At 48.8% G+C, this 21,619-nt stretch overlaps 5 protein-coding genes across 6 annotated transcripts; 4 read left to right on the top strand and 1 right to left on the bottom strand.

Annotated features, from left to right (window-relative positions):
- Positions 1-1,783: 1,783 nt before the first annotated feature.
- On the top strand, positions 1,784-2,410 carry AAFC00_000808 (uncharacterized protein; the record flags this gene model as incomplete). The annotated part of the gene is made up of 1 exon (XM_069347526.1): positions 1,784-2,410. One exon carries the CDS (start codon positions 1,784-1,786, stop codon positions 2,408-2,410), a length of 627 nt encoding a protein of 208 aa, XP_069203373.1.
- Positions 2,411-3,014: 604 nt separating this feature from the next.
- AAFC00_000807 (uncharacterized protein) lies at positions 3,015-4,187 on the top strand (the record flags this gene model as incomplete). Of its 2 annotated transcripts, XM_069347524.1 has the most annotated exons (3): positions 3,015-3,038; positions 3,093-3,533; positions 3,579-4,187. In XM_069347524.1, 3 exons carry the CDS (start codon positions 3,015-3,017, stop codon positions 4,185-4,187), a joined length of 1,074 nt encoding a protein of 357 aa, XP_069203371.1. The 2 variants fall into 2 exon arrangements, with proteins under 2 accessions (XP_069203371.1, XP_069203372.1); XM_069347525.1 differs by lacking the exon at positions 3,015-3,038 and having other exon boundaries at positions 3,249-4,187.
- An 870-nt stretch (positions 4,188-5,057) lies between these two features.
- On the top strand, positions 5,058-5,505 carry AAFC00_000806 (uncharacterized protein; the record flags this gene model as incomplete). The annotated part of the gene is made up of 2 exons (XM_069347523.1): positions 5,058-5,160; positions 5,255-5,505. 2 exons carry the CDS (start codon positions 5,058-5,060, stop codon positions 5,503-5,505), a joined length of 354 nt encoding a protein of 117 aa, XP_069203370.1.
- Positions 5,506-7,320: 1,815 nt separating this feature from the next.
- AAFC00_000805 (uncharacterized protein) lies at positions 7,321-10,150 on the top strand (the record flags this gene model as incomplete). The annotated part of the gene is made up of 2 exons (XM_069347522.1): positions 7,321-7,559; positions 7,627-10,150. The coding sequence occupies 2 exons, from the start codon at positions 7,321-7,323 to the stop codon at positions 10,148-10,150; spliced, it is 2,763 nt and encodes a 920-aa protein (XP_069203369.1).
- Positions 10,151-10,664: 514 nt separating this feature from the next.
- Positions 10,665-13,252, bottom strand: AAFC00_000804 (uncharacterized protein; the record flags this gene model as incomplete). Its single annotated transcript, XM_069347521.1, has 6 exons — positions 10,665-11,224; positions 11,287-11,591; positions 11,653-11,743; positions 11,803-12,532; positions 12,588-12,972; positions 13,026-13,252. The coding sequence occupies 6 exons, from the start codon at positions 13,250-13,252 to the stop codon at positions 10,665-10,667; spliced, it is 2,298 nt and encodes a 765-aa protein (XP_069203368.1).
- Between the last annotated feature and the right edge of the window lie 8,367 nt (positions 13,253-21,619).

Genomic DNA, 21,619 nt, shown 5'->3' with positions numbered 1-21,619 from the left:
AACATTGGTCTAGATTGTGCGTAGATTCGTTGCAGTCCTCGCAGTATTTTAGCACCTTCTCATGATGATGAACAGCTGGGGTCGGGCATTTCGACACTGTGTGACCTCTAAGACCACACTTGCCGCAGGGAGCATAGCACTCTCTTTGGTAGTGCCCAGGTTTGTTGCAGTTTCCACATACGCTGATGTTGTTGCTGTTATTAATCTTCTTCTTTTTTACGATGTTCTGCTTTTTGTTGTTAGTGTCCCTTGTGTTGGAGTTCTTGATTTGGCGTCGATCTTGTTGACCTCTACGGTCCCTACCGTGGTGATCATGCGCACCCTGGGTGATTCTCTTACGGTTCATGATGACGGTTGGCTTCGTTGACTTCGGATCTTTTGGGGGAAAGTAAAAATAAATAAGATTGAAAGAAGTGACAAATGAAATAATGACTATCTGCCGGCAGATGTCTGATACTTACTACTTTCGATGTAGATAAAGTGAGATATGGAAGGTGGTTTGACAGAAAGATGCAGACTGCAGCGAACGAGCGGGATTAAATGCACAGAGGTTCCTTTGTCCAAAGCTCTTTGCATTTCAACAAAGCTCTTTGATCTTCTTTCATCTTCAATCTTCCAAGTCTTGAAGACAAGGAAGTCTTTGATCAGCCCATACCTCGTAAAGAACCTGAAGGTTCATCTACGCGGACAAAGAAGCGCTTTCATTTGCTCAATGGATTGCCGCCAAGAGGGTGAGGTTGTCAGAAACGTTATCTGGTCCCTTTATCAAGCGAGTTGAGGTTCGCGTAATGCAGTGGATGATAACGAGGGATGTACTGTCTGAGGTGAGATGTCAAGATCAGGCTATAGTCGAGTAAGGTGGAGTTGGAGAAAGACCCATAAATGCATCTCAAGTGGGGAGGAATTTGCTATTCTTAGCTGGCTTTACCGCGCCAAGTATGCACATAATTAATGCGCTTTACACCACTATCGCCGCAACCACTTCACTTACTATCATCCGTTAGCGAGAGCAGTGCCTTGTTGATACTTCCATCATAGCACTAGCTGCTATCATATTCGAGTATACTACGACAAAACAGTGCAACGAAGTCTTCTCTTCTGAACACCACAAACGACGATTGTTTGTTCGCTGCTACTGTCCGGCTCTGGGATATCGACGATTGAAACGGAAAGGCTGCAGAAGCACTGTATGAGTAGATTTAAGCGCCGCTAAGGAGCATAGTACATGTAGCACCGGTCTCTCGGGCTTGACATTGCATGCACCTGACCCAGATCTAGTGAGATTGACAACTACTCAAGGTCACTAAATTTAATACCAACGTGTGGAGGAGTTGGACCACCTGGTCTAGGTCTACAAGAATCGACAGCTATTTCTGGCCAGTAATCTAATCTACGAAAGCAAGCAGGCTTTCGGCTCATCTACCGCTTCCTCAAGATAATCGCTTAACATCGCATGTCAGTTATAACCTCCCATATCAACGCCTGTCTCTGTCCGTGTTAGGAAGGCTGGAACGCTGGCCATGTGGAAGAAGCGGTTCATGCATGTAAACGCGCGAAAGTGTAAGCGTCCTGTACCTACGAACGATTTCATATCCGTGTCTATTTTGGATGACATTGTCCAGCCGACGTTCCTGCCACTGCATAAGGACCGAGTGCCAATCTAACACTGAGAACTGCGTATATAATTGCCATATCACCTAGCTAAGTATTTTGTGTCTTTCATCATTTCCAATCGATTCTTTGTCTTACTCGAACTACCAATCAATCTCCGAGTACCTTCAAGATGTCTGCAGTACTTTACTTCCTCACTATGGCAATGGTAACTTTTTCCGATGCATACCCGGCATCTTCATTACCATACGGGTACACGAAAAGATCCGTAAAGCTATGCGATCCTCCACTCAATGGACTGCCCTCTCCCGTGCAACTGCGTTTCAAATATGTTGCATTGGGGCTTGGAACACAAAACTACACATGCGCCAACACATCTTCTTCGCCTGTTGCCACAGGCGCTGTGGCTACTCTATATGATGCTACCTCACTCCTCAGTAACGCTCCTGAGGTAATCCCCGTGCTACCTCCACTTGCTTATTCGACCTCTTCATCATTGGGTCTCCCAACGCTTGGCCACCACTTCTTCAGCGCCTCATCGGTACCCACCTTCGATCTTCAGGCAGCAAACCCGCCCGCATTTCTCAGTGCAAAGAAGGTGGCCTCAGTGAATGCTCCGTCAGCGAGCGTGCCAAACTCAGTGGCCTGGCTGTATCTTGCGGACGACGGACGGGGCGTTTCGAAGGACTTAAAGGCTGTATACAGAGTGGAGACAGCGTCTGGAAGTCCTCCCGAAACCTGTACGAAAGTCGGACCTATTGAGGTCAAGTACTCTGCCGAATATTGGTTTTACGAGTGAAAGGTTATCGACGATTTCATGTTAGCTGGGTTGGGCTGAGGTGTAGATATCGACCAAGTATATATTCCATTCGCTCTCATAGAGCGGTTAGATAATGTTCACTCCATAATTGGCAACAATTCTTCTTCCCGTCAATTGAACGTGTTGTCCTCGTCTTCTTCCAAGCATGTCTTTGTTCATCATCTTTGCTGCTGCCGCTCTGTGTGTTGGAAAGGGAAAATACAGTACTACAAAAGCGAGGCGCCAAGCCTGCGTAAACTAAGGCACCTCACACGAAAGCGTCGAGTGGCATTCGAGCCGTCGAATTTCTCCATTTTTTACAGTCCATGTATTAATTGCCTGCAGGTCTGTTACAAGTTCTAGATTTCGTTGCAAGTGGACTTGTACAATTGCATGACTGTCGCGGTCGACTAGCACGTTCTTACATTAGTGCCAATCCACTAGAAATATGAGGCTTCTTTAGATGAGGCGTTCACGCTCTATCATCATTACCGCGTTGTTCCCCTGGGACCAGACAAAATCACGTATGGTGTAAAATAGCCTGTTTGATCAGGTATAATCACCATTAGTGAACTCGATCATTTCCGTATAAGTTGATGAGCCAATGGCACCCACGCCACCTTCTGCAGTAACGCTCACCCTTATGCTAGACGGAAGCCATATTCTGATATTTGTACATTAGTCTCACAAGAAGTCCATATTCAAAAGACCGGACAATATTATTGAAGATGAAAACAACGAAGATGATCAGCCTAGGGATGGGGAAATTGCGACGTACTCAGCCACCCAACGACAAGGTGCAACGCAGTTTGCCTCCATTCCTCGGTTCGCAACACACATGACATCGTCCTTTAGCCCAGCGCGTGCAAGCTCTTTTCCACCACGATTTCATACTCCGATAAAGGCTGGTCCGTACAAATCTATACTTGCCACATCGTCCGCTACGCCTTCGTACAAGCGAGAAGATGTCGACGACGCGGGAAACAGCGGAGAAGACGAAGATGAAGAAATGCTTGACAACGATGTTTATTTCCTTGATCTGAAACCCTCTGAGCCTTCATACACAGCCTTTCAAGAACCCGAGGATCCTTCAACCGTACAGCTGTCACGAAAGCGCGCTCGCGTAAGCGTGGTAGACTCAATTGCGACCACTGATGCCTCCATTAAGGCTTCAGAGCTATCTGAGCCAATGCCTGAGCCAATGCCTGAGCCCACGTCCTCTGTCAAATCAGGTCCTGCACGTTTCCTGATACCTCCGTCACGGACTCCCTCGACAGCGTTCCGCAGGCCTGAAGGGTCCAGCACCTCATCAACGCTCAGTCGGCCTGCTTTTCTTAAGCCATCTCTACCGAAACCGGAGGTGTCTTCAGCCTCAGAACCACTACCCGAGGCCTTTAGTCCTCACCGGAGAGGTCAACGATACATCCCAGGGGGTATGGCTGGCGAGCTATCAAAATGGGTAATCGAAATTGGACAAGCTGCAAGTCTGAGTAGTAGAGACCCAGGGCAGTTCCAGGGTAATCAATTTGTCCGGACGGTCAATATTCAGAGCATTTCCGGTGCTTCTCGAGGCTTAGATGGCGGACCAATCTTCGTCGAGGGTGTAGATGGCAATCGATTAAGTATCAAAGGTATGCTCATACAAGGCGGGATGAATACGAAAGTGCAACTACAACCCGGAGACACCATTGGCATCAAAACACCCACGTGGGATATTCTCACCGACCTCAACGAGACATGGGCAGTTTGCGTGGACTGGAGGATCATCAATAAATGAGACAGATTATTGTTTTCGCAGCTTGGGTATTGTGTATCGAGTTTCCATCGATAGCACGAGAACATCAGTCGGCACCATTGATCAGTCATACCTACGAGACACTCGGTCCAAGACTGTCTGTCAGTGCCCATGTATGAGGCAGTTCAACACGTCGGGATGCGACTATAAACGAATCACAATCACATTTTAGGATACAGGAATGTGAAATAACTGCTTACGATCTGGGGAACCACTGCGACTGGCACATAATCCAAGTTGACATCGCAAAACAAGAAGAAGGGCGCAGCGATATCAGAGCAACTCCACAATGTGCAATGTCACCATCTGCTCCACTACAATGATCGCATCATCACTATGAGACTTGATATCCACAACCACGGACAAGGAACGATCATATCAGCGACCGAGATTTCGCCACTGCGGAGATGATAATAACTGCGCCGCGATGCTGCGAAGAATCCACTGGATGGGTAAGCCACATGGCATCTTTGCGGCTGCCCGTCAGTTTTGTGGACCTACCTACCTCAAGTGTATTCAACGGAAAAAGACACCGCATACAAATCGTGAGATCGGCTTTACAGAAAATTATCGAATAGCATAATAGTGGAGAGTCGAGGTGTAGCTGGTAGAGAGAGACTTCAGTATAGTCTTGGCGTTGACGTGGGTCTGACATCAACCGCTGCAATGATGCCCTCATGTGCTCTCCGTAGTAAGTGGGACCCTGCATGCCACCAATGGAGGAGATCCTGATGGATATATTATATGGTATGAGGATGTTTCTTCTTCCAATTCAAACCAGCATTTTATTACCAATACAGAAAACAAGCTTTACACTTTTGACACCCAGAAACCCATCTCATCAATCTCAAAATGTCCGGCTTCGAAGGAAAGAACCCCATTGACATCGCCAACGAGGCTGAGAGAGATCTCAACTCGACTGCTGCAAAGACTGGAACTCCCGCAAGTGATAGCAGTAAGTTTGCTCTACTTCAATGCAGTGCACCACGTCACCAAGTGGCGCTTGTATCACAGATGGTTGTAAACATACGGACCTGACCTTTCAATAGCCAACGAGTCTGGTGTCGACCAAGGTGTTTCCAACAAGTTCCCTGGAGCCTGCGTAACATATGGCAGCGCAGCATCTGGGGCCGGTGACAACCGTGATATTCCTCTTTCCGAGGGCGGCGACATCGACCCTACGACTGGCAAGCTGTTCAAAGCCCGCGATTTTGAGGGAAGCGGAGGCCCTGAGGACAAGGCTCGTCAATACGTCGAGGACAATGGCGGCAACAACGACATCAGAGAGAACATCAGGTAGAGCACCAACATGGACACCTGCTGGCTCTTTAGCTCTGTCCAAGGACATCGACAACAAGTGCCTGTTTTAGAGGCAAACAATATTGCGACACGATTTGATGACCTATCAGGATTTTACTTGTAAAGCGAGAATTGAGGCTGGATGAGCAGCGTCGAGCTCATGTATGCTCCGCTGGGGATCTTGTATGATATTACAGACGAAAAATATATTATACAGAAAAGTATTCAAACACTGACATGCCTTTAATAATCGCATACTGTGACTTACCACTTCTCCGTGTCCCCGGACTTTAACGAAAACACCTTTGTGGAAGCAAATATGTTGACAGACGGAGTGACATGACCGGCAAGACGAGCCAAGAATATTGGGTATGCCGCTGTGGTGATGGTATCGAATATTGACCGGTGTAATTGATGATCCTCGGCTCATGACTTCAACAACAACCAAAGTCTCTTTGACAAATATCTGGACAGGGCGTACGCATCGGACATCACAGTGCCTATGCTCATGTTTCGCCATTCAGGCCGCAATCGTCAGTAAGTGACAAGGATGATGACATGGTCAGCAATCACTGATCGCATGGACGCGATCCTCGACCAGTGCGTTATCATACGGTTGGAGATGCCGATGCATGTCAGCAGAAGATGAACACAAAGAATCAATCAAAGTTGATCGCAAGGATTGATACGGTCCCGAGGAGTGCCCAGACCAAGCATAAATTGAACCTTGGAAGTGATAAATGTAAACGTGGGGGGCGCGCCACTGCAACGCGTCTCGCCAATCTCTTCTGCAGACGGAGCAACTCTTCCCTGCGAATATATCGCATGATGCCTTGGCATTAGATGTGTATTTAGAGTAAATGTCAGCCACAGGATTTATATGATATTCGATTGCCGGACGAGCTTGAGCCAGACGTGGACTCTTGCTGTGTTGTATGCCCTGTGTCTTGATTCGTGTTGATTGTAGAGGGTTCCGCGCTCGGGGATGGTTCACCAGCCACGGATTTTAAAGGTTGGTTGGCTGCATGAGAAGCGCAGGTGGTTCTGCTCTCTTTATACTGAGCATACCTGTCAGAAGCCATTGGAAGCAGGGATCACTCAACCTTTTTGGGCTCATGCTTTTTTCTCTGCTGAACTCGAAATTTGTGTATCTTGTGCAACATAATTGTAGAAATCTCGAGGAGAGAAGATAATTACCACGACCATAACAACAGCCTTACATCAGGGTTCCCGCAAATAGACAGGGAGGACCGAGCTTTGCCAACGTCCCGCGACGAAACACAGCACCCCCAGAAGTAAACAGAACAGACCAGACCTTTACGAAATCGAAACCAAATTACGCTGTCGACAATGCTGATGACAGCAGCCTGAGTCCATTACGAAGGCACAGACACACGTCTGACACCATTCCCAGCCTCAGGCACAGGCGCGAGAACAAATCAAAGCTGTAGCTGGGCGACCGGTGTATTCATGGCGTAGATCCACAATCATTTCATCCCCACATCTTTGCACACATAGACCATCAATCATTTGGTCGACATCATTGTTAGCATTACCTTCGCTTCGATACATTACATCTACCAGTCAAGCTTGAGGACACTCCCAGGATCTCTACAGGGTCTCTCGCTTCACCTTCTGGATAACTGGTCGTCTTGTCGTGTCTCTCTGTAACAACAACTGAAATCCTTCGCAACACCAAGCCTCGATCCAAGCCGGCCGCGTATTGAGGCTGTCCGCTCCTTCCATTTACAACAAGACCTTCCTTCGAGACCACAAGTCTGACTATACCGCACCTTCCACAACGCAAACATCCACAATGACATCGATAGTACCTGATTTCGCCGCTCTTGGGGGAGGGATGCACACAGCGGGCATCTTCTCAGACATGACCGTCGATGGACCTGAAATAGGCACGCTGGTCGTCATTGTCGATCGAGCTAAGAACTTGCCCAATCGGAAGACAATGGGCAAGCAGAATCCCTACTGTGCTGCCAGACTGGGCAAAGAGGCGAAGAAGACGGAAACAGACAAACGAGGAGGACAGACGCCAAAATGGTAGGCAGCAGCTTTATCTTTCTGGGTCCTCCCAGCTGGCAATATCTGCATACTGACAGTATACTAGGGATCAGGAACTCAGGTTTACTGTGCACGAATCACCTGATTATAATAATCTAAAAGTCTCGGTGTTCAATGATGACAAGAAGACGGATCTTATCGGCGAGATGTGGGTCAATCTCGAACAAGTAGTCATCCCGGGTGGAGGCAAGAAGGACGATTGGCATCAACTTAGCTACAAGGGCAAATATGCTGGCGAAGTCATGCTTGAATTAACCTACTATGACTCGCGTCCCGACGAACGGGGAGATAAACCCAGAGAGAAGGCACATGAAAAGAAGATCAAGAGACGACCTCTGCCCGCCGAGCTGCATACCACACCTCTGCCTCATCAGATGGAGAACACACGGACTGCGGGGCCTAGAGCGATGGGCAGTAGAACTAGAGCTTCGTCTTCGATGACTAGCGCATCGCATCCCAATGCACCACCTGTGCAGTATCCCAATGAACACCACTATCAGCAGGAGCAGCCCCAACAGCAGCAACAATATCCACCAGATATCCCACCTTACCATCCGCAATCACATCAACAGTATCAACCGTACCCTCATCAGCAGCACCATCAGCCGGCAGTAGAAGATCTAGATTATCATCCTGGCTATCGACCGCAACACCAGCAGCTGCAACAACAGCATCAGCAGCACCACTCTATGCCCTCTCTGCCTGAGCTGCCACCCTCAAGATCAAGCAGAGGAGCTTTGCCACAACAACTACGAACCTCAATCCCGGATGCAGCGTCTTATCATGCACGCTCACAAGGTCATCCGGAACTTCCTCATTCACATTCAGCACCCACCACAGTTCCTCAAACTCACGATCCCTATGGCTATCCACAGGCTCGTACTCCGCGAAGCAGAGCTTACGATGCCTCCCTGCAGCCAACGGTTGAAGACGAGATAGAGGACTTGCCTCCACTACCTCCATCTCATCGTATGCGAGGTCCCCCGCCAAGAAGCCAGTCCGTCGACGAATACGGCCCTCCACCCTTGGGCTCAAGTCAAAGCACTCCTAATTTTCGAAAATCATATTCTGGTCCACCACCGCCGCAAAGTGTATATGCACCGTCCAACGCTGGCTCATCTCCCGGCTATCCCCGTCCTTCCTCGTCGAGCCAGCGAAATCCACGTCACATCATGGCAGACCCCTATGATACCGTTACACCTCCTCGTACTCATCCGCTGGCAAGTGAGATGCGTCGCTCTGCCAGCCCAGCCCCTTATTATGCGGAGCAGCAGCAACAACAGGGCTTTGAAGATCCATACCAGCGTGGCTATCCTCCGGACGGTGCCCCCATGATAAAACCCAGAGCCATCTCACCCGCACCTGCTCCACAGCCGCGTTCGTCTCTTGCATCAATCCGACACCCTGTACAGACATATGCGGCCCACGATTCAACATCTGGGGCCTCTGCACCAAACCCCAGCCCTTCTCCCTTGCAGAAGATGCCAACGCGGAAATCAGTCTCACCTCGACCTTCCACGTCAGGTAGTGGCTCTGTGCCCTTTTCACCTGACGACTATGGCTCTTTCAATCCGAATGCAAGTCAGACATCTCGCTACACGCATTCGCAGTCTACGAATCCTCGAATGCCCTACCACATACCCAACTCTCCACACGTCGGAACAGAGGAACAGGAGCCGCCGCGACCTCTGCCTGATCCTGATGGACCCATCACGACTTGGGATGGTCGGACGGTGGACCCTAGCGATCATCTCCCTGTGCATTCTTGGGCACCCGAACCCGTAAAGAAGACACCAGAAAAGCAGTACGGCGCTGGTGCTTACGATCCAAACCGTCCTCGTGGTCTCAGCGGTCCTCGTCACAACATTCATAATGTGCCAGCTACTGGCGGACGTGTTGGACGTGATGTCGTCGTCAATGTCCGCTCCAAACACGGTAGCCCTAACCCCAGCATGAATTCGTTCGACTCTCCGTCGGCGAATGGCACTCCGCCCTCACGCAATCGACTTCTTAAGAGGAGAAGCGATATCCCGCAGAGTAGCCTCCCACACGATGCGAGCAATTACCCTCTTAACGAGATCGAGATACCGAATCCGTATGCTGGTGGACAACACCGCTACTCTGAGGGATACGCAGACAATCAGCACGTCCGTCACAGGTCTCGAAGCCCAGCCCCTCCTGGTTACCAACAGCCTCCGCCTCCTCAGCAACAGCAGAGACATTATGGAGACATCTTCGGCGGCGACTACGAGAACGCGAGCCAGTACGGAGGACGCGGGGCCGACAAGGCTAGCCAATACGGGGGACGTGGGGGTGACGATCAATATCACAACGGATACGGCAACGAAAGAGGAAGAGCAGCTCCACAGGCGGGATACTATGGCCGCTCTCACGCCTACTCGGAACCTCCACCTGAGCTGCCCCCCAAGATACCTTTTGACGACCACGCATATGGCGTCTCGGCTCTTGAGAAAGAGCTTTCTCGAATTGACATTGGTGGTTCGACGCTGTCGCAGCGAGGTGGTGGAACCGGCACGGTCGTTGCGAGGAGGGGCAGATGGGCCCGTTAATTGTTGAGTATCTGAAACTATAGACATTTATCGGGCAGGCGTTTTTTGTATGATTCAGGAAAGGAAACGGAGGAATTAATAATGGCTTATCATGTTTGTCATGGGCAAAATGTCATGGACGAATAGGAAAGTGGTGTCAGGGTTTCTAGAAAACGAGAACAATGGATGGGAGCCAACTCGGGTTCCACATAATCGAAGCTCGACGACGAATACACAAAGTAGAAGCATTCCAATCATTTGATGTGTCTCTGCTGTGGAAATTGTTCAGCCTCAAGGGACATCGTAATACGCGAGATGTAGCTAACTGATCGTGTGACTTGTGATGTGCTCAAGCCGTCAACCCTCCATTGGTTGTCAAAGAATGATGATAAGGATGAAAAAACCAAAACGATATACCAACAAAATTTGCACGACATTCATCAAGTGCATATCAGGTCAAGCCCTGACCGTCGCCCAACCCCTCATAATTCATAGCTCGAATCAAAAAAATTCGAATACTCAACCATCCACCCCCTCAAGGCTGCGCGCCGGCAGGCAGGTTACCAGGAGGGAAACACCTATCCGTGTACCCACTCGCATCATTGCCCCACCAATAAGGCATACTCTTGCCGGCCAGGACGACCGCAAACGTCAGAACCGTAGTCATGAGCTGAGAGCCACAATCCAGTCCGACGCCTAGGAGGTAATTGTATTTCCTCCACCAGACGGGCTTGTATCTGTATGCCCAGCCCATGAAGACGACGGAGAACAGTGCGGACGTGACGAGGTTCGTGGTCTGGTAGACGGGGAACAGAGTGCCGCCGTAGAAGAGCAGGACAGGGTTGAAGCGGGTCTCGAGGTTCCATGAGGGGAAGCGGCGGTGCAGGAGCCAGACGGCGGCGACGCACACGGGTCCGATGATGAAACCGTAGTATACGAAGGAGTAGGAGCTTCCCGAACTGAAGAAGCTGTGCGGGCCCAGGATGCCCCAGAGGACTGAGGTCGAGTAGAAGTTCTTGGTTTTGAGCGCTAGCCAAGTCGTGCTGTGTTTTTCGCCGGTCAGAGTCTCTGCTCCGACGCTGTCGATTATGACGCCTGTTGGTTGCAATTAGCTATGCTTTTCCTTGATTTCAAGGCGGGGAGTGAAGTGTACATACGCATAAGTCCGTAGTTGACAAAGGGCCCCAATAGGGTTCCGTAAACTTGGCCCCAGAACATCTCGCGCTCGGGAATCTTCATGTAGAACCCGAATTTGTAGTCAGAGATGAGGTTGAGATTTTGCTCAAGGATTTGTCGGCCGTATACCATGCAAGTCAAGACGGAAAGAGGTTGGCCTGGAAACAGAGAACCTGCGATGACTTCACTCAAAAAAGCCATGCCGACTTGCATGTTGGCTACACCCCAAAGAACGCCATTAGGGAATGTGAAAACCCACGAGATGAGGCAGATGACGATGAAACCCCTGCGGCAATCAGTATGTGGTACTTGCCAGGCCGATGAAATTTGTTTAGGCCATGACTTACCACCACGAAAGCTGGAATCCTCCTTGGTAAATCGTAGCAAATGAGAGCGCGAGGCAGATCACCAGAAGGGCAATGTACCACCAGTGTGGAACTATATGAGTGTCAGTGAAAAGCATGGACGACAAAACGTTGCCAGGGCTCTTAGCTCACCTCGAGGGTCGAAACTCATAACTTCCAGATAAGGATCATCCTCGTGTGATCTCCTGTTCTGCCAGGCATTCTTGATCGCGATGTACGAATCATATCCATAGTACAGAGCTGCATACATCATTGCTCCAGTGCTAGCTGCAAACCCCCAGAAGAAATACATGGCATAGGTCATTGACCAATGTGGTTGAGAGTATTCTGCCAGCGCAGTAGCGTTCAGCGTCAGATTCGGATTGAGGATCCGAGATGTGTTGAACTTGTTGCCATCCGAATCAAAGGTGCCAGAGGACATTGGAGCAAAGGTTTTCGCGCCGAGGACGTTGTAGAAGTATAGAATTGGATAGAGACACCAGCATAGGAAAAGAGCAAACCCCCATTGGTGTGCCGACGCCCAGAGAGGGGTATAGAGTGGGGAGAAGAAAGACGCATAGTTCCAATCTAGACTGATATCCAAGAGGCCGAAACCATAATTGCCGGATCCTAGTATGTATGCGATCCAGTTTCCATGGCCAAAATAGCAGAGAAGAGGAATGGTCGTAAGCAGAGGAAATATAAAGGAGGGGAACCATTGCCACACGAAGGTAGCCACTGCCACTATGCCGAAGAACTTCAATGAATTTTTAGCCATGCTGGGGTTCTTGTGCATTGCATTGAGTAGAGCAACATTTGGCAGCACACCAGGATAATAGAGCTTTGGGGGTCTGACAAGGATATCACGATAGATACCCGCAAACTGTCGATACGTATATCAGTGATGGCTTGGAGTATCAGACGTGACATCGACTTACACCATATCCAATCAATTGAGTACTGATCAAGAATAGTATGCCCCAGCCTGCGTTGACCTTCTTGCCATAGTACATTTCCATTGCCGACAAAGGTCCGAGGCCGTACGCTGTATAGCAACTACCCCAGTATGCTACCACGACGAGAGCGTGCTCCTTTGGGTTGAATGGGGCGGGATTGAGGGACCACTTGTATCCGAACGTGTTGAATTGACGTGTAGGAAGATACTTGGCCATTGCTACACCCATGCCCCAGGACAAGAGTTGTACGGCATAGCTAGTCAAGGTCATGGAGTAAGGCTTGAAATAGTAGAATGTTGCAATAGCACAACCGACTACCACCCAGAAGGTAGAGAGGAACCAGAACCTGAAGGTCAAGATAGGCTCCCTGAGAGAAGTCAGTGGACCTGAGTAATTGTCATAATAGCACAGGGTACTTACGTTGGATCATTGTGCAGACTAACGGTTTTGGCGACAAGCTGAATCGGATAGTTCTTGAGACGAGGATCGATGACCTCGTCGGTGTCGTCAGGTACAAAGATCTCTCCTTCCGAGACGTCGAAGTTCTTCTTCTCTTCATTGTAGGTAGGAGGTGGAGGATCTGACTCCTTGAAATCTACAGGAGACAGCTTCGAGTCATCAGGTAAAATCTCATGTACAGCACTCATGGCGACTGGCAGTAGACAAGGAGGAATTGCAAGTGCCTGGATGGTTTCAGGCTGGACTAGTCGTCTCTTTTATAGGACCCATACTACACCTTTTAGACTGTCCAGAAGATGCAGATCAACCATGCGGAAGCTCGTATCTTCCCTTAAGGCCAGAGATAAGAATGAGTGAGAGTATAGTCTACTTGCCGTCGGGTAATCACATGCTGGGCAGAGAGTCACTTGGACTGTCACCATCTCAGATACCACTCAGATGCAGGAGAAATCGTATCAGACGGTTTTGTTATATCATCTTTACAAAGCCGAACAAGGAAGGTATATATCCAGGGAGCATACGATGGCTGGAGTAAGGTTGGACTAGCGTTGCAGCTTCTCGATTTATCCTCCGCAGTAGACTTTCGTCAAAATTGATTAAGATTAACGGCTCACCAAGTCCCATTGCCACAGATAGCCGTTTCGTCGCGAGTAAACCTCGTTGAGGTTGCCCGAGTGTGTTGCAGTAGCTTCGATTATTCCAGATACCGTCGAGCGTGGACCGACATTCAGTCTTGGATCGTTGCGTACGCGGTGATCGGGAGATGCAGTTTCGACACAATGGTGCCATCGATATTGACTATCGTGTAATCCAGATGCTGCCAAATGGGGCGGGGTTCATCATTCGGGATATTCACTCGCCATTGGCAAGTGTTTTTCCTATCAGTCTGTGCCAGCGACACATTGCGACGTCGCGAATAACCGATATCAGTGCTACATTAGAGCTGGGAGATCAAATCATGTTACATCGGGAGCCATTTGAACAGGCTGTCTTGGATTCGTAACCCGAAGTCTCGCTTCGGAAGCATTGAACTGCAAGATTTAGAGATAGTCCTGCTCTTGGCTCGCAGAATTGGCTTCCTTGGCTTCCTTAGCTTTGGGGCATTGTTCGACTACTCGTTGTTGCATTGATATGGTGATCCGTAGCTCTTTTGTTGAGACTACTGCTAATCTCGGTGTCTGATTGGTTGGTCGCTACCTTGACTCGACTCGAGATCTGGCCAGACTACAAGAACTGGGGGCAGACTCAGCGGCATACTCGCCATATATGGCATGTGCCTGAGATAGGGCGGTCTTCGGGTGGGTCAGATAATGCGAGTGAGAAATTAACAAGCGCGCGATCAACAGTTCACGCTGGAAAGACAAGGCGAAGTCTTACGCTCAAGTCTGCCCTGAGAAGTCCCCATGGTGCTTATCGTCAGAAACTGATCTGAAAGATGTGGAGAAAAGGACCAAGCGAAGGTGTACGAAAGCCCGTGCGCGGCCACAAGATCTTTGAGCTACCACGTGTGACAGAGGCATAGTACGTCGTCGAGACTTGTGTTGAACTTCCGGTCTTGGTGTACTAAAATCGGCTCTCCTTCATGTGAGTACAGTCCGCTCCTGTCGTGAAGTCGACAGCATAGCCGTTAACTATGATTATTAGCTGATGATCGTGGACAATATCACACGATCTCAGGCTATCAACCTCGTTTAAGTGTGCATGTATTGCACTTCTTCAATTAAGGTGCGGCACACCAATACTCGCAATAAGCCCGAGTGATACTTGGTTGGGGCGTAGACAGGGTTACGAACATACGTGCAGACCTAGAATAGCATGCTAGACGCGGCGGGTTACGAGCTTTTATGTAGTTTACCATGGAAATAGGCAACCATGTCTGATAGCGTGCGGACCACAACGCAGCTTATCGGTACCTAAGGTACTGTACCTTACCTTACTGTATGCAGACCATAACTCCGTATTCTTCCTTCATCATGCCTCATGATAAGCCCACGACATCTCCCATCTCGGGATTGTGTCATAGTATCTTCTATCAAAAGGTCCCCCCATATCTGCTGTATACAGTTTGTTGAAGACATCAGAGACATTATAAAGACGGTCTATAGTAACCTGAGCTTTTACGACCAGGCTTCGAGACTTTCTACTACAGGACAAGTTCTTTGTTGTGCAATTACCAGCGTTAATAATTATGCTTGTAGTAATTCTCTTGTCTCCGCAATAACCCAAGATCCGAACAAAAGAGTAATACTTAGCATGCAATCTTTCCAGCATAAGAGATAATCATGCTACAACCCTAGGCTGAACGACTTCCTTATTAAAAACTGACGGGGAGTGAATCATATAAGCGACTATCTATTTTACTGTCTAATTTTCTAACGGGAGTCTCTATGTTGCTTCTAGTCGCGAAGTTTTCTGCAGTTATGCATAAGAAACAGCTCGAGATGTTGCCTTTCAATAATAAAGGTTGCGCAGGCTGCTTTGTTTAGGACAAAGAACAGCCGCAACATAAGAAACTCGTGTCCGGACCTGAGTCTTAATAATAAGCCTGTGAAAAGAAATGGTCGGTACTACAAATCGACTGACTTGTCTGATTGATAAAGAGGTCGATAGAACAAAGGGAAGATCATCCGAATAATCGAAACACAGACATAAATTGTACGATAAGTCTCTGCCTTCACTTTATAACCTCACCTTAATCCTTATTTTCACCATAATTACCGTCTAAGAACCTAAAAAGGCTCCAAGACCCGACAATAATGTATGCCTACGGATCCAGTACCCTTATCGAGCTTGCGACACTGACTCTGCTCTGCTATGCAAGCTTTGTTCACTTCATTAGTATGGTTCTTAAATACCAGAAACAAAAGGACGTAGACGATGCTGACTTATTCCATAAGAGTATGATAGAGATTATCGATTTCTTGCCTCTCGATTAGAAAGCAATAAGCACCCTTGGTACGAGTCAACATCTCTTAAGCACAAAGGTAAGCCCTATGAGCAATTTCATCATCACCGATTACAGCCATCAGTCTAGAGAGCAAGGTGCATCAACGATCAGAACGGTGTATACACTCTGGCCGATGAACTTCCACCTTTGCTTCTTAGGAGATCTAGGCCTTTTCTTCTACGGACTCGAAATTAATCCATACAGTGGTCTGAGCATTTGTATTCAGGTAATCCAAGGCTAGACCCTACCACAGCCAGTGCTCATAGCGATAGCTACAGTATATAGACACTGGCGTCTAGACAAGTAGCGAAATATTAGGCGACGTTCTTTCTCTATGAACATCTACTACCCCATTTTTCCTTATGATCATGATATTTCTTAAACATCCGTAGATTATCACTATCACATCAGTCACATTTGCAAGAGCTAATAAGGCTGTCGAGTCCACTAATACTGTCTGAAGTAAGAACAAAGAGCCAGGTCATTGTTCCAACCTAACAAAGTGATGAATGTTAGTCAATGGTCACAAAGGCAGTATGCGATGCTTTGTCCCACTCGAGGAGTCCAGTCTATAAATACTCCTATCATGCAGTCATACTTTAGTCTTCTCCTTCTCACTACCGCAAAACCCAAGGCTTACACAAGCGAGATCATACCCAATCGAAGATGTCTATCACCCACGTCGAAGCCGTATGGCATCTCTTCCGCAGGGTCCTGGGAATGAAGAACCGCTACGCCTACCGCATGGAAGCGCCTTTCGAAGACCCCATTGAATGGGCTGTCTCGCGTGCAGGCGTTCCTCAAGACGTCGTCGACGAATTGGCTAATCTCAAGCGTATCGCGCGTGCTGCTCTTCTCGTCAGTCGCTACTACTCGTACCGCATCCAGTACCAGCACGCCATTGGTACCCGTTACCAAGGCGATTCGCAGAGATTCATGCAGGAGGCTGAGGAAGAATTCAACGAGGTCTTTCGCGCTCTTCCAAGCATGGAGTTGTCTGTCATGAGTACCTACTACAGTAAGCTTCTCGATGAGTTGGAGAAGGTCGATTAGACTGACACTCTCACAGCGGTGAGCGTCCGTGTAGGGAAGCCCATCAGGTCGCTATCCAACCTCAGCAATCTGTGAGAGGCATGTTCTCGCCTGTAAGGTTTGTGTATGATCAATCAGATTGCCATTTAACATAGTCAATCACGGGATTTGTCTGGATTTAGAGCAGCCCACAGTACTGGCACGATCTATTACTAGGCATACATACTTGTCTGGAGACCTTTCGGTCACTATGTAGTCTTGCATCCACGGAGTTTAGGTATCAGTATCGAACTCATAAAATTTGCAAAACATTCATTATATGTCTTTCCTTGTAGAAAAATTCTTCTCCTTCATAAAAAGATGAATTCGAGTATCGCTAGACCAAGTACTGTGGCCATCTACCACGACTCGTCCCAGCGCATTTTGTCAACTTCCCTTCTCTGAGTCTATATCAAGCATTATGGCTTAAGTGAAACCACTGGCCCATGCTCAGGAAATACCTCTCTTTTGCATTACACAATGAACCATTATCCATCTTCCTTTGTTCGCGTTTCTCTTTCTCTATCTTCCATCGTCTCATTTCGGTTCGTATCGTTGTCTCTTTCTTTCTTTCTTTCTTCTCGTCATTCCTTTGTGCAAAGTGCTCACCTTCGCGCCTTTGTCCAGACCTCGCAGCAGCCGTATATAATAACCCAAGACCCGACTCGTTCTCGGAATTCTTCTACACTCAGACCGCAACGCAACAAGGTAAGTTCCCAAACCCATGCCATGCTTGATCTGACCCCCATCGTCCCGCTAATACACCACCTAGTGGACCTGGAGTCAATCATCAAGCACGACCTCCTCTCAACAACCAGCACCATCGATGACCACCCCACCCGCGACCAAATCTGGGCTCACGCGCGCCGCATCCATCCCCACGACGCACTAGACATGCACTACCTGCACCGGCTATCCAATCTCAGCATTGCGCTCTTCGACACCGCGATCCTGCGCGAAGCGATTGCCAATCCAGGAGATGTGCAGGAAGAGCTGTTTGTCCATGCGAGGCTCAGGAGGTCGAATATCATGTGCGAGTACAGAGAGGCGGTCAAGGCGCTCGGTGAGTATGTGCAATTGGCTTCTGTGGCTGTTTATTATCGCCGGGTGGCGGATAGGCTTGTGCACAGGCTTGAGCAGAGGTTGGAGACGATGCCTGAGATCCGGCGGCGTTGAATTGGGGGGTTTTTTTTCTTTCTGGTTTTTTTGTTTGGATTGGGGCTAAGTACTGCGGCGTTGGATCTGTCTGGTTTGAAGCACGCTGGTCGAGCTGAGCCTTTAGGCGTTTCGCGATATCTGCCTTCAAACATTTTCAGAGTTCCTTTCAATTTCAGTTCTTTCCTTTAGAATTCCAGTGTTCCAGACGTTGTTCTTTGTAAGTAAATTCCGGCCATAATTATCTTTTATTTTAGGACAAAGAACTATGTAGATGTAGAATCTCACTGACTACACTCGAGACTGTCATCAGTGGCTTTGTCCTTAGTGGTGATTAATCATATTCTTGGTCACTGTGAGTTGAGGATTCATTCTCTTTCAGGAATTTGTCTTCTCTTTGTAACTTCTGTCTCGCGCTTGTCTTACTCCTTGTATTCCCTGCTGTCTCTCTCTGACTTGTGCGCTGTCCTGTCCTTTGTCCGGTACCTTTGTCGTACTGTCTTTCATCTCAATGATTCTGTGTGATAGTTCTTTGACAGTCTCGCCATTGTCTATTCCCATTGTTCATATCCGCTCACTTACTTCCTACCAGCGTATATAAATAGACCCATTATGATCGTATATACCTGTCACTCTTCCCTTGACCTACTAACAGCAACAGCAGCGACCATCAGGATACCAGGTAAGTATCCCCCACCCCTATCATGTCCACTAACAGCAGCGACAGCATCGTCCCTGACGAGTCGGCAGTCACTCTTCGTGATCATGAAGACGAAGTCGAGGGAACGACCGGCTACTTGCCCATCATCCTCGACATCACCGACAAGCCGCACGCGTCCGACGACGCCGACGACTACGAAGACCCTCCTCCCTACGACGACTCGTATGTCCTCTACCCATACGCGGAAGCGACCATGACGCTCAACGAAAGCACTCCCGACGGCCACCTCTACGCGTCCATCGCGCAACGCTTCAACTGCGTGCAAGACTTCACCGAGACGGTCTTCCCTCAGCTCGTCGACATGCAGAATTGGGTATCTCCCAATTCTCCCGAGTGGCAGACGATCGAGCAAATGCTGATCGAGGTGCAGACGCGCATCGAGTCGCTGCGTCAGCAGATGGAGAAGGCGCGCGCGCTGGCCGAGCGCATCGAGGTCGCGGCCGAGTTGACCGAGGAGCTGCGCCAGCAGAGCGAGAGTTCGGAGTCGTTGATTGGTGGCGATTTCAGACAGTATGTGGCTCATCGCAATTGGCTTGTCGAGTGGAGATTGCAGCTTGCTGAGCTGTACGGGAATGTCATGGGATTGACTAATAATCTTGATGCTGACTTTGACGAGTTCAGACACAGGGTTACTGAGGTCAAGTTTGGCATCTATGCGGACTGGTTCCGCTATGGTCGGGACTATGATCCAATGGATGTCTATAACGGTATGGACGTCTGAGGGAGGGGTTTAGTGACTGGGGTGAGTCGAGTTCCTTACTGTGCTGTTATTTGTGGGATTTTGGGGTCACGTATTTTGCAAGTTGCATTTTTTGTCTTGAAGTCAGAGGATTACTAGGGCTAGTGACTGGTTTCACGCCCTATCTTTCCGCTTTTGCTGTAAGTCCCTTGGTCTCTGATTGCTGTTTGTGTTTCTCTGTCGCACGGAATGTTCTTTTGTTCTGGCGCAACATATAGAGGTTGATCATGCGTTCTGCAAATATAAAACAACATAAACTCCTGAGTATTCTGTGTCTTCTACTGTTATGTCTATCTTGGTGAGTGTAGAGTGTGTCGTCGTATAATCTTAGAAACCTAGTACCTAGCGCTTCCTATCATGCTGCATTATTATTCTTGCTTGGAAGTGAGCTAAGACTTGTAATCTCCACTATTTCCGACTATGAAGTAATCTCACAACCGTCACCTACTAGATCTAGGTTCGAACTGCTGCCTCTAATGTTGTTAATAAGGAAGTCGCGAAATCGAGCCACTAGCACAAGCATCTGTGGACCATCAGTAACAAAGCTAACAGCTAAGAGCAAAGTTAAGGCAAAGCCTCAGACGGCGACGACGAAGACCACCAGGACGACAACGAAGACTACGAAGACGACGACAGACGAACGCAAGGACAAGAACAGGGCAACGACCGCCGCGAACGAGAACCGGGCTCTCACCTATCTCAAACTTCTCTATTACGGCTTTATATCTTCGTGAAGGCGCCGCATGTCTGTATCTTCTGTAACATAGCAAGATGGTCTAAGCTGCGGGACTGGAACCTCAGATGCGCAGGGCTAGTGAGCATGAAGCGAATATAGCATCAGATAACAAAGAGGATGGACGACAAATACGGAACAGAAGAGGAAATACCGAGTACTCGAGCCATCAACAGCATCAAGCAGGCAGCCTCCTACTATACGTGACCCTAGCGACGCTATACAGGCCCAGCGTAGCCAGGCAGAGCATGCAGGCACGCGAAGAAACCCTGGGATATCTCACAGATATCCCCAAGATAGATATACACCTGTGACTGATCGCGGCGCCTCACATCCCAACATCACATATCACTGAGATCACCGGATTGTAAGACCTCATGCCTGGGCCTGAGTAGTCGCAGGGCTCATCGGGTTCATCGGATCCTGGGAAACTTTGGCCTCGTTCATGCGAGGAATGACGTAACGGTTGTCCTGATCGTCAAAGATCGTCACCCTTTCCTGAGCGTAGTCCTCGACTGCGCCTGCATTCACCAGATAGTCGCGACCCAACAACAGGGTGAAGGCTCCCTTCTTCTGCAGGACCCATGCCCTGACCCAAACAGCGAGCCCTCCTGATTCAGAGTAGAATTCTACATACTACCTTAAGATGGCACGATCACCGTTAGCTGTAGTGATCATGCAGATAGTCTGCGGGTTGTGCAACTCCAGGTTAAGGTGCTTCGCAATGTCGTACGGCATCAGACTGATGCTGGATCCACCGTCCACAAGAACGTGTTGCTGGAAAGCGTGACTTTCCTCTCTCTTCGACATTCGTCTCCCCCTGATTGTGAGTCAGCTGCGTTCTCGATCTGCATTTTCGATCTGCATTTTCGATTTGCGAATCGGCTTTGGATTGCAGGAAGGGTGAAGACCTGATCTTCGACCCCATGATCGGGAGTTCTGGCGCTTAGACATGTTAGACTTGAGATTGATTGAGAGCATTGACAATTTGTAGTCACAAGACTATGGGAATAGTCGTCGACTGACAAGTGAGGTCGTGATGATGAAACCGCCGCTTACCTTATCTCCGGTAGTAGAATTCTGTTGTCTGAGACCTCACCAGGAGAATTCTCGGCTTGAGGAGTTACTAAGCAAGCTTCTCTCACGTACAACACTGTACGCCAAGAAATACTCCTTCCCTACAGTCAGG

Source organism: Neodothiora populina, assembly GCF_041146345.1.
Source record: "Neodothiora populina strain CPC 39397 chromosome Unknown canker_contig_12, whole genome shotgun sequence".
Classification (NCBI taxonomy): domain Eukaryota; kingdom Fungi; phylum Ascomycota; class Dothideomycetes; order Dothideales; family Dothioraceae; genus Neodothiora; species Neodothiora populina.
The sequence above is the reverse complement of the archived record's forward strand: the minus strand, read 5'-3'. Positions and strand labels throughout refer to the sequence as shown.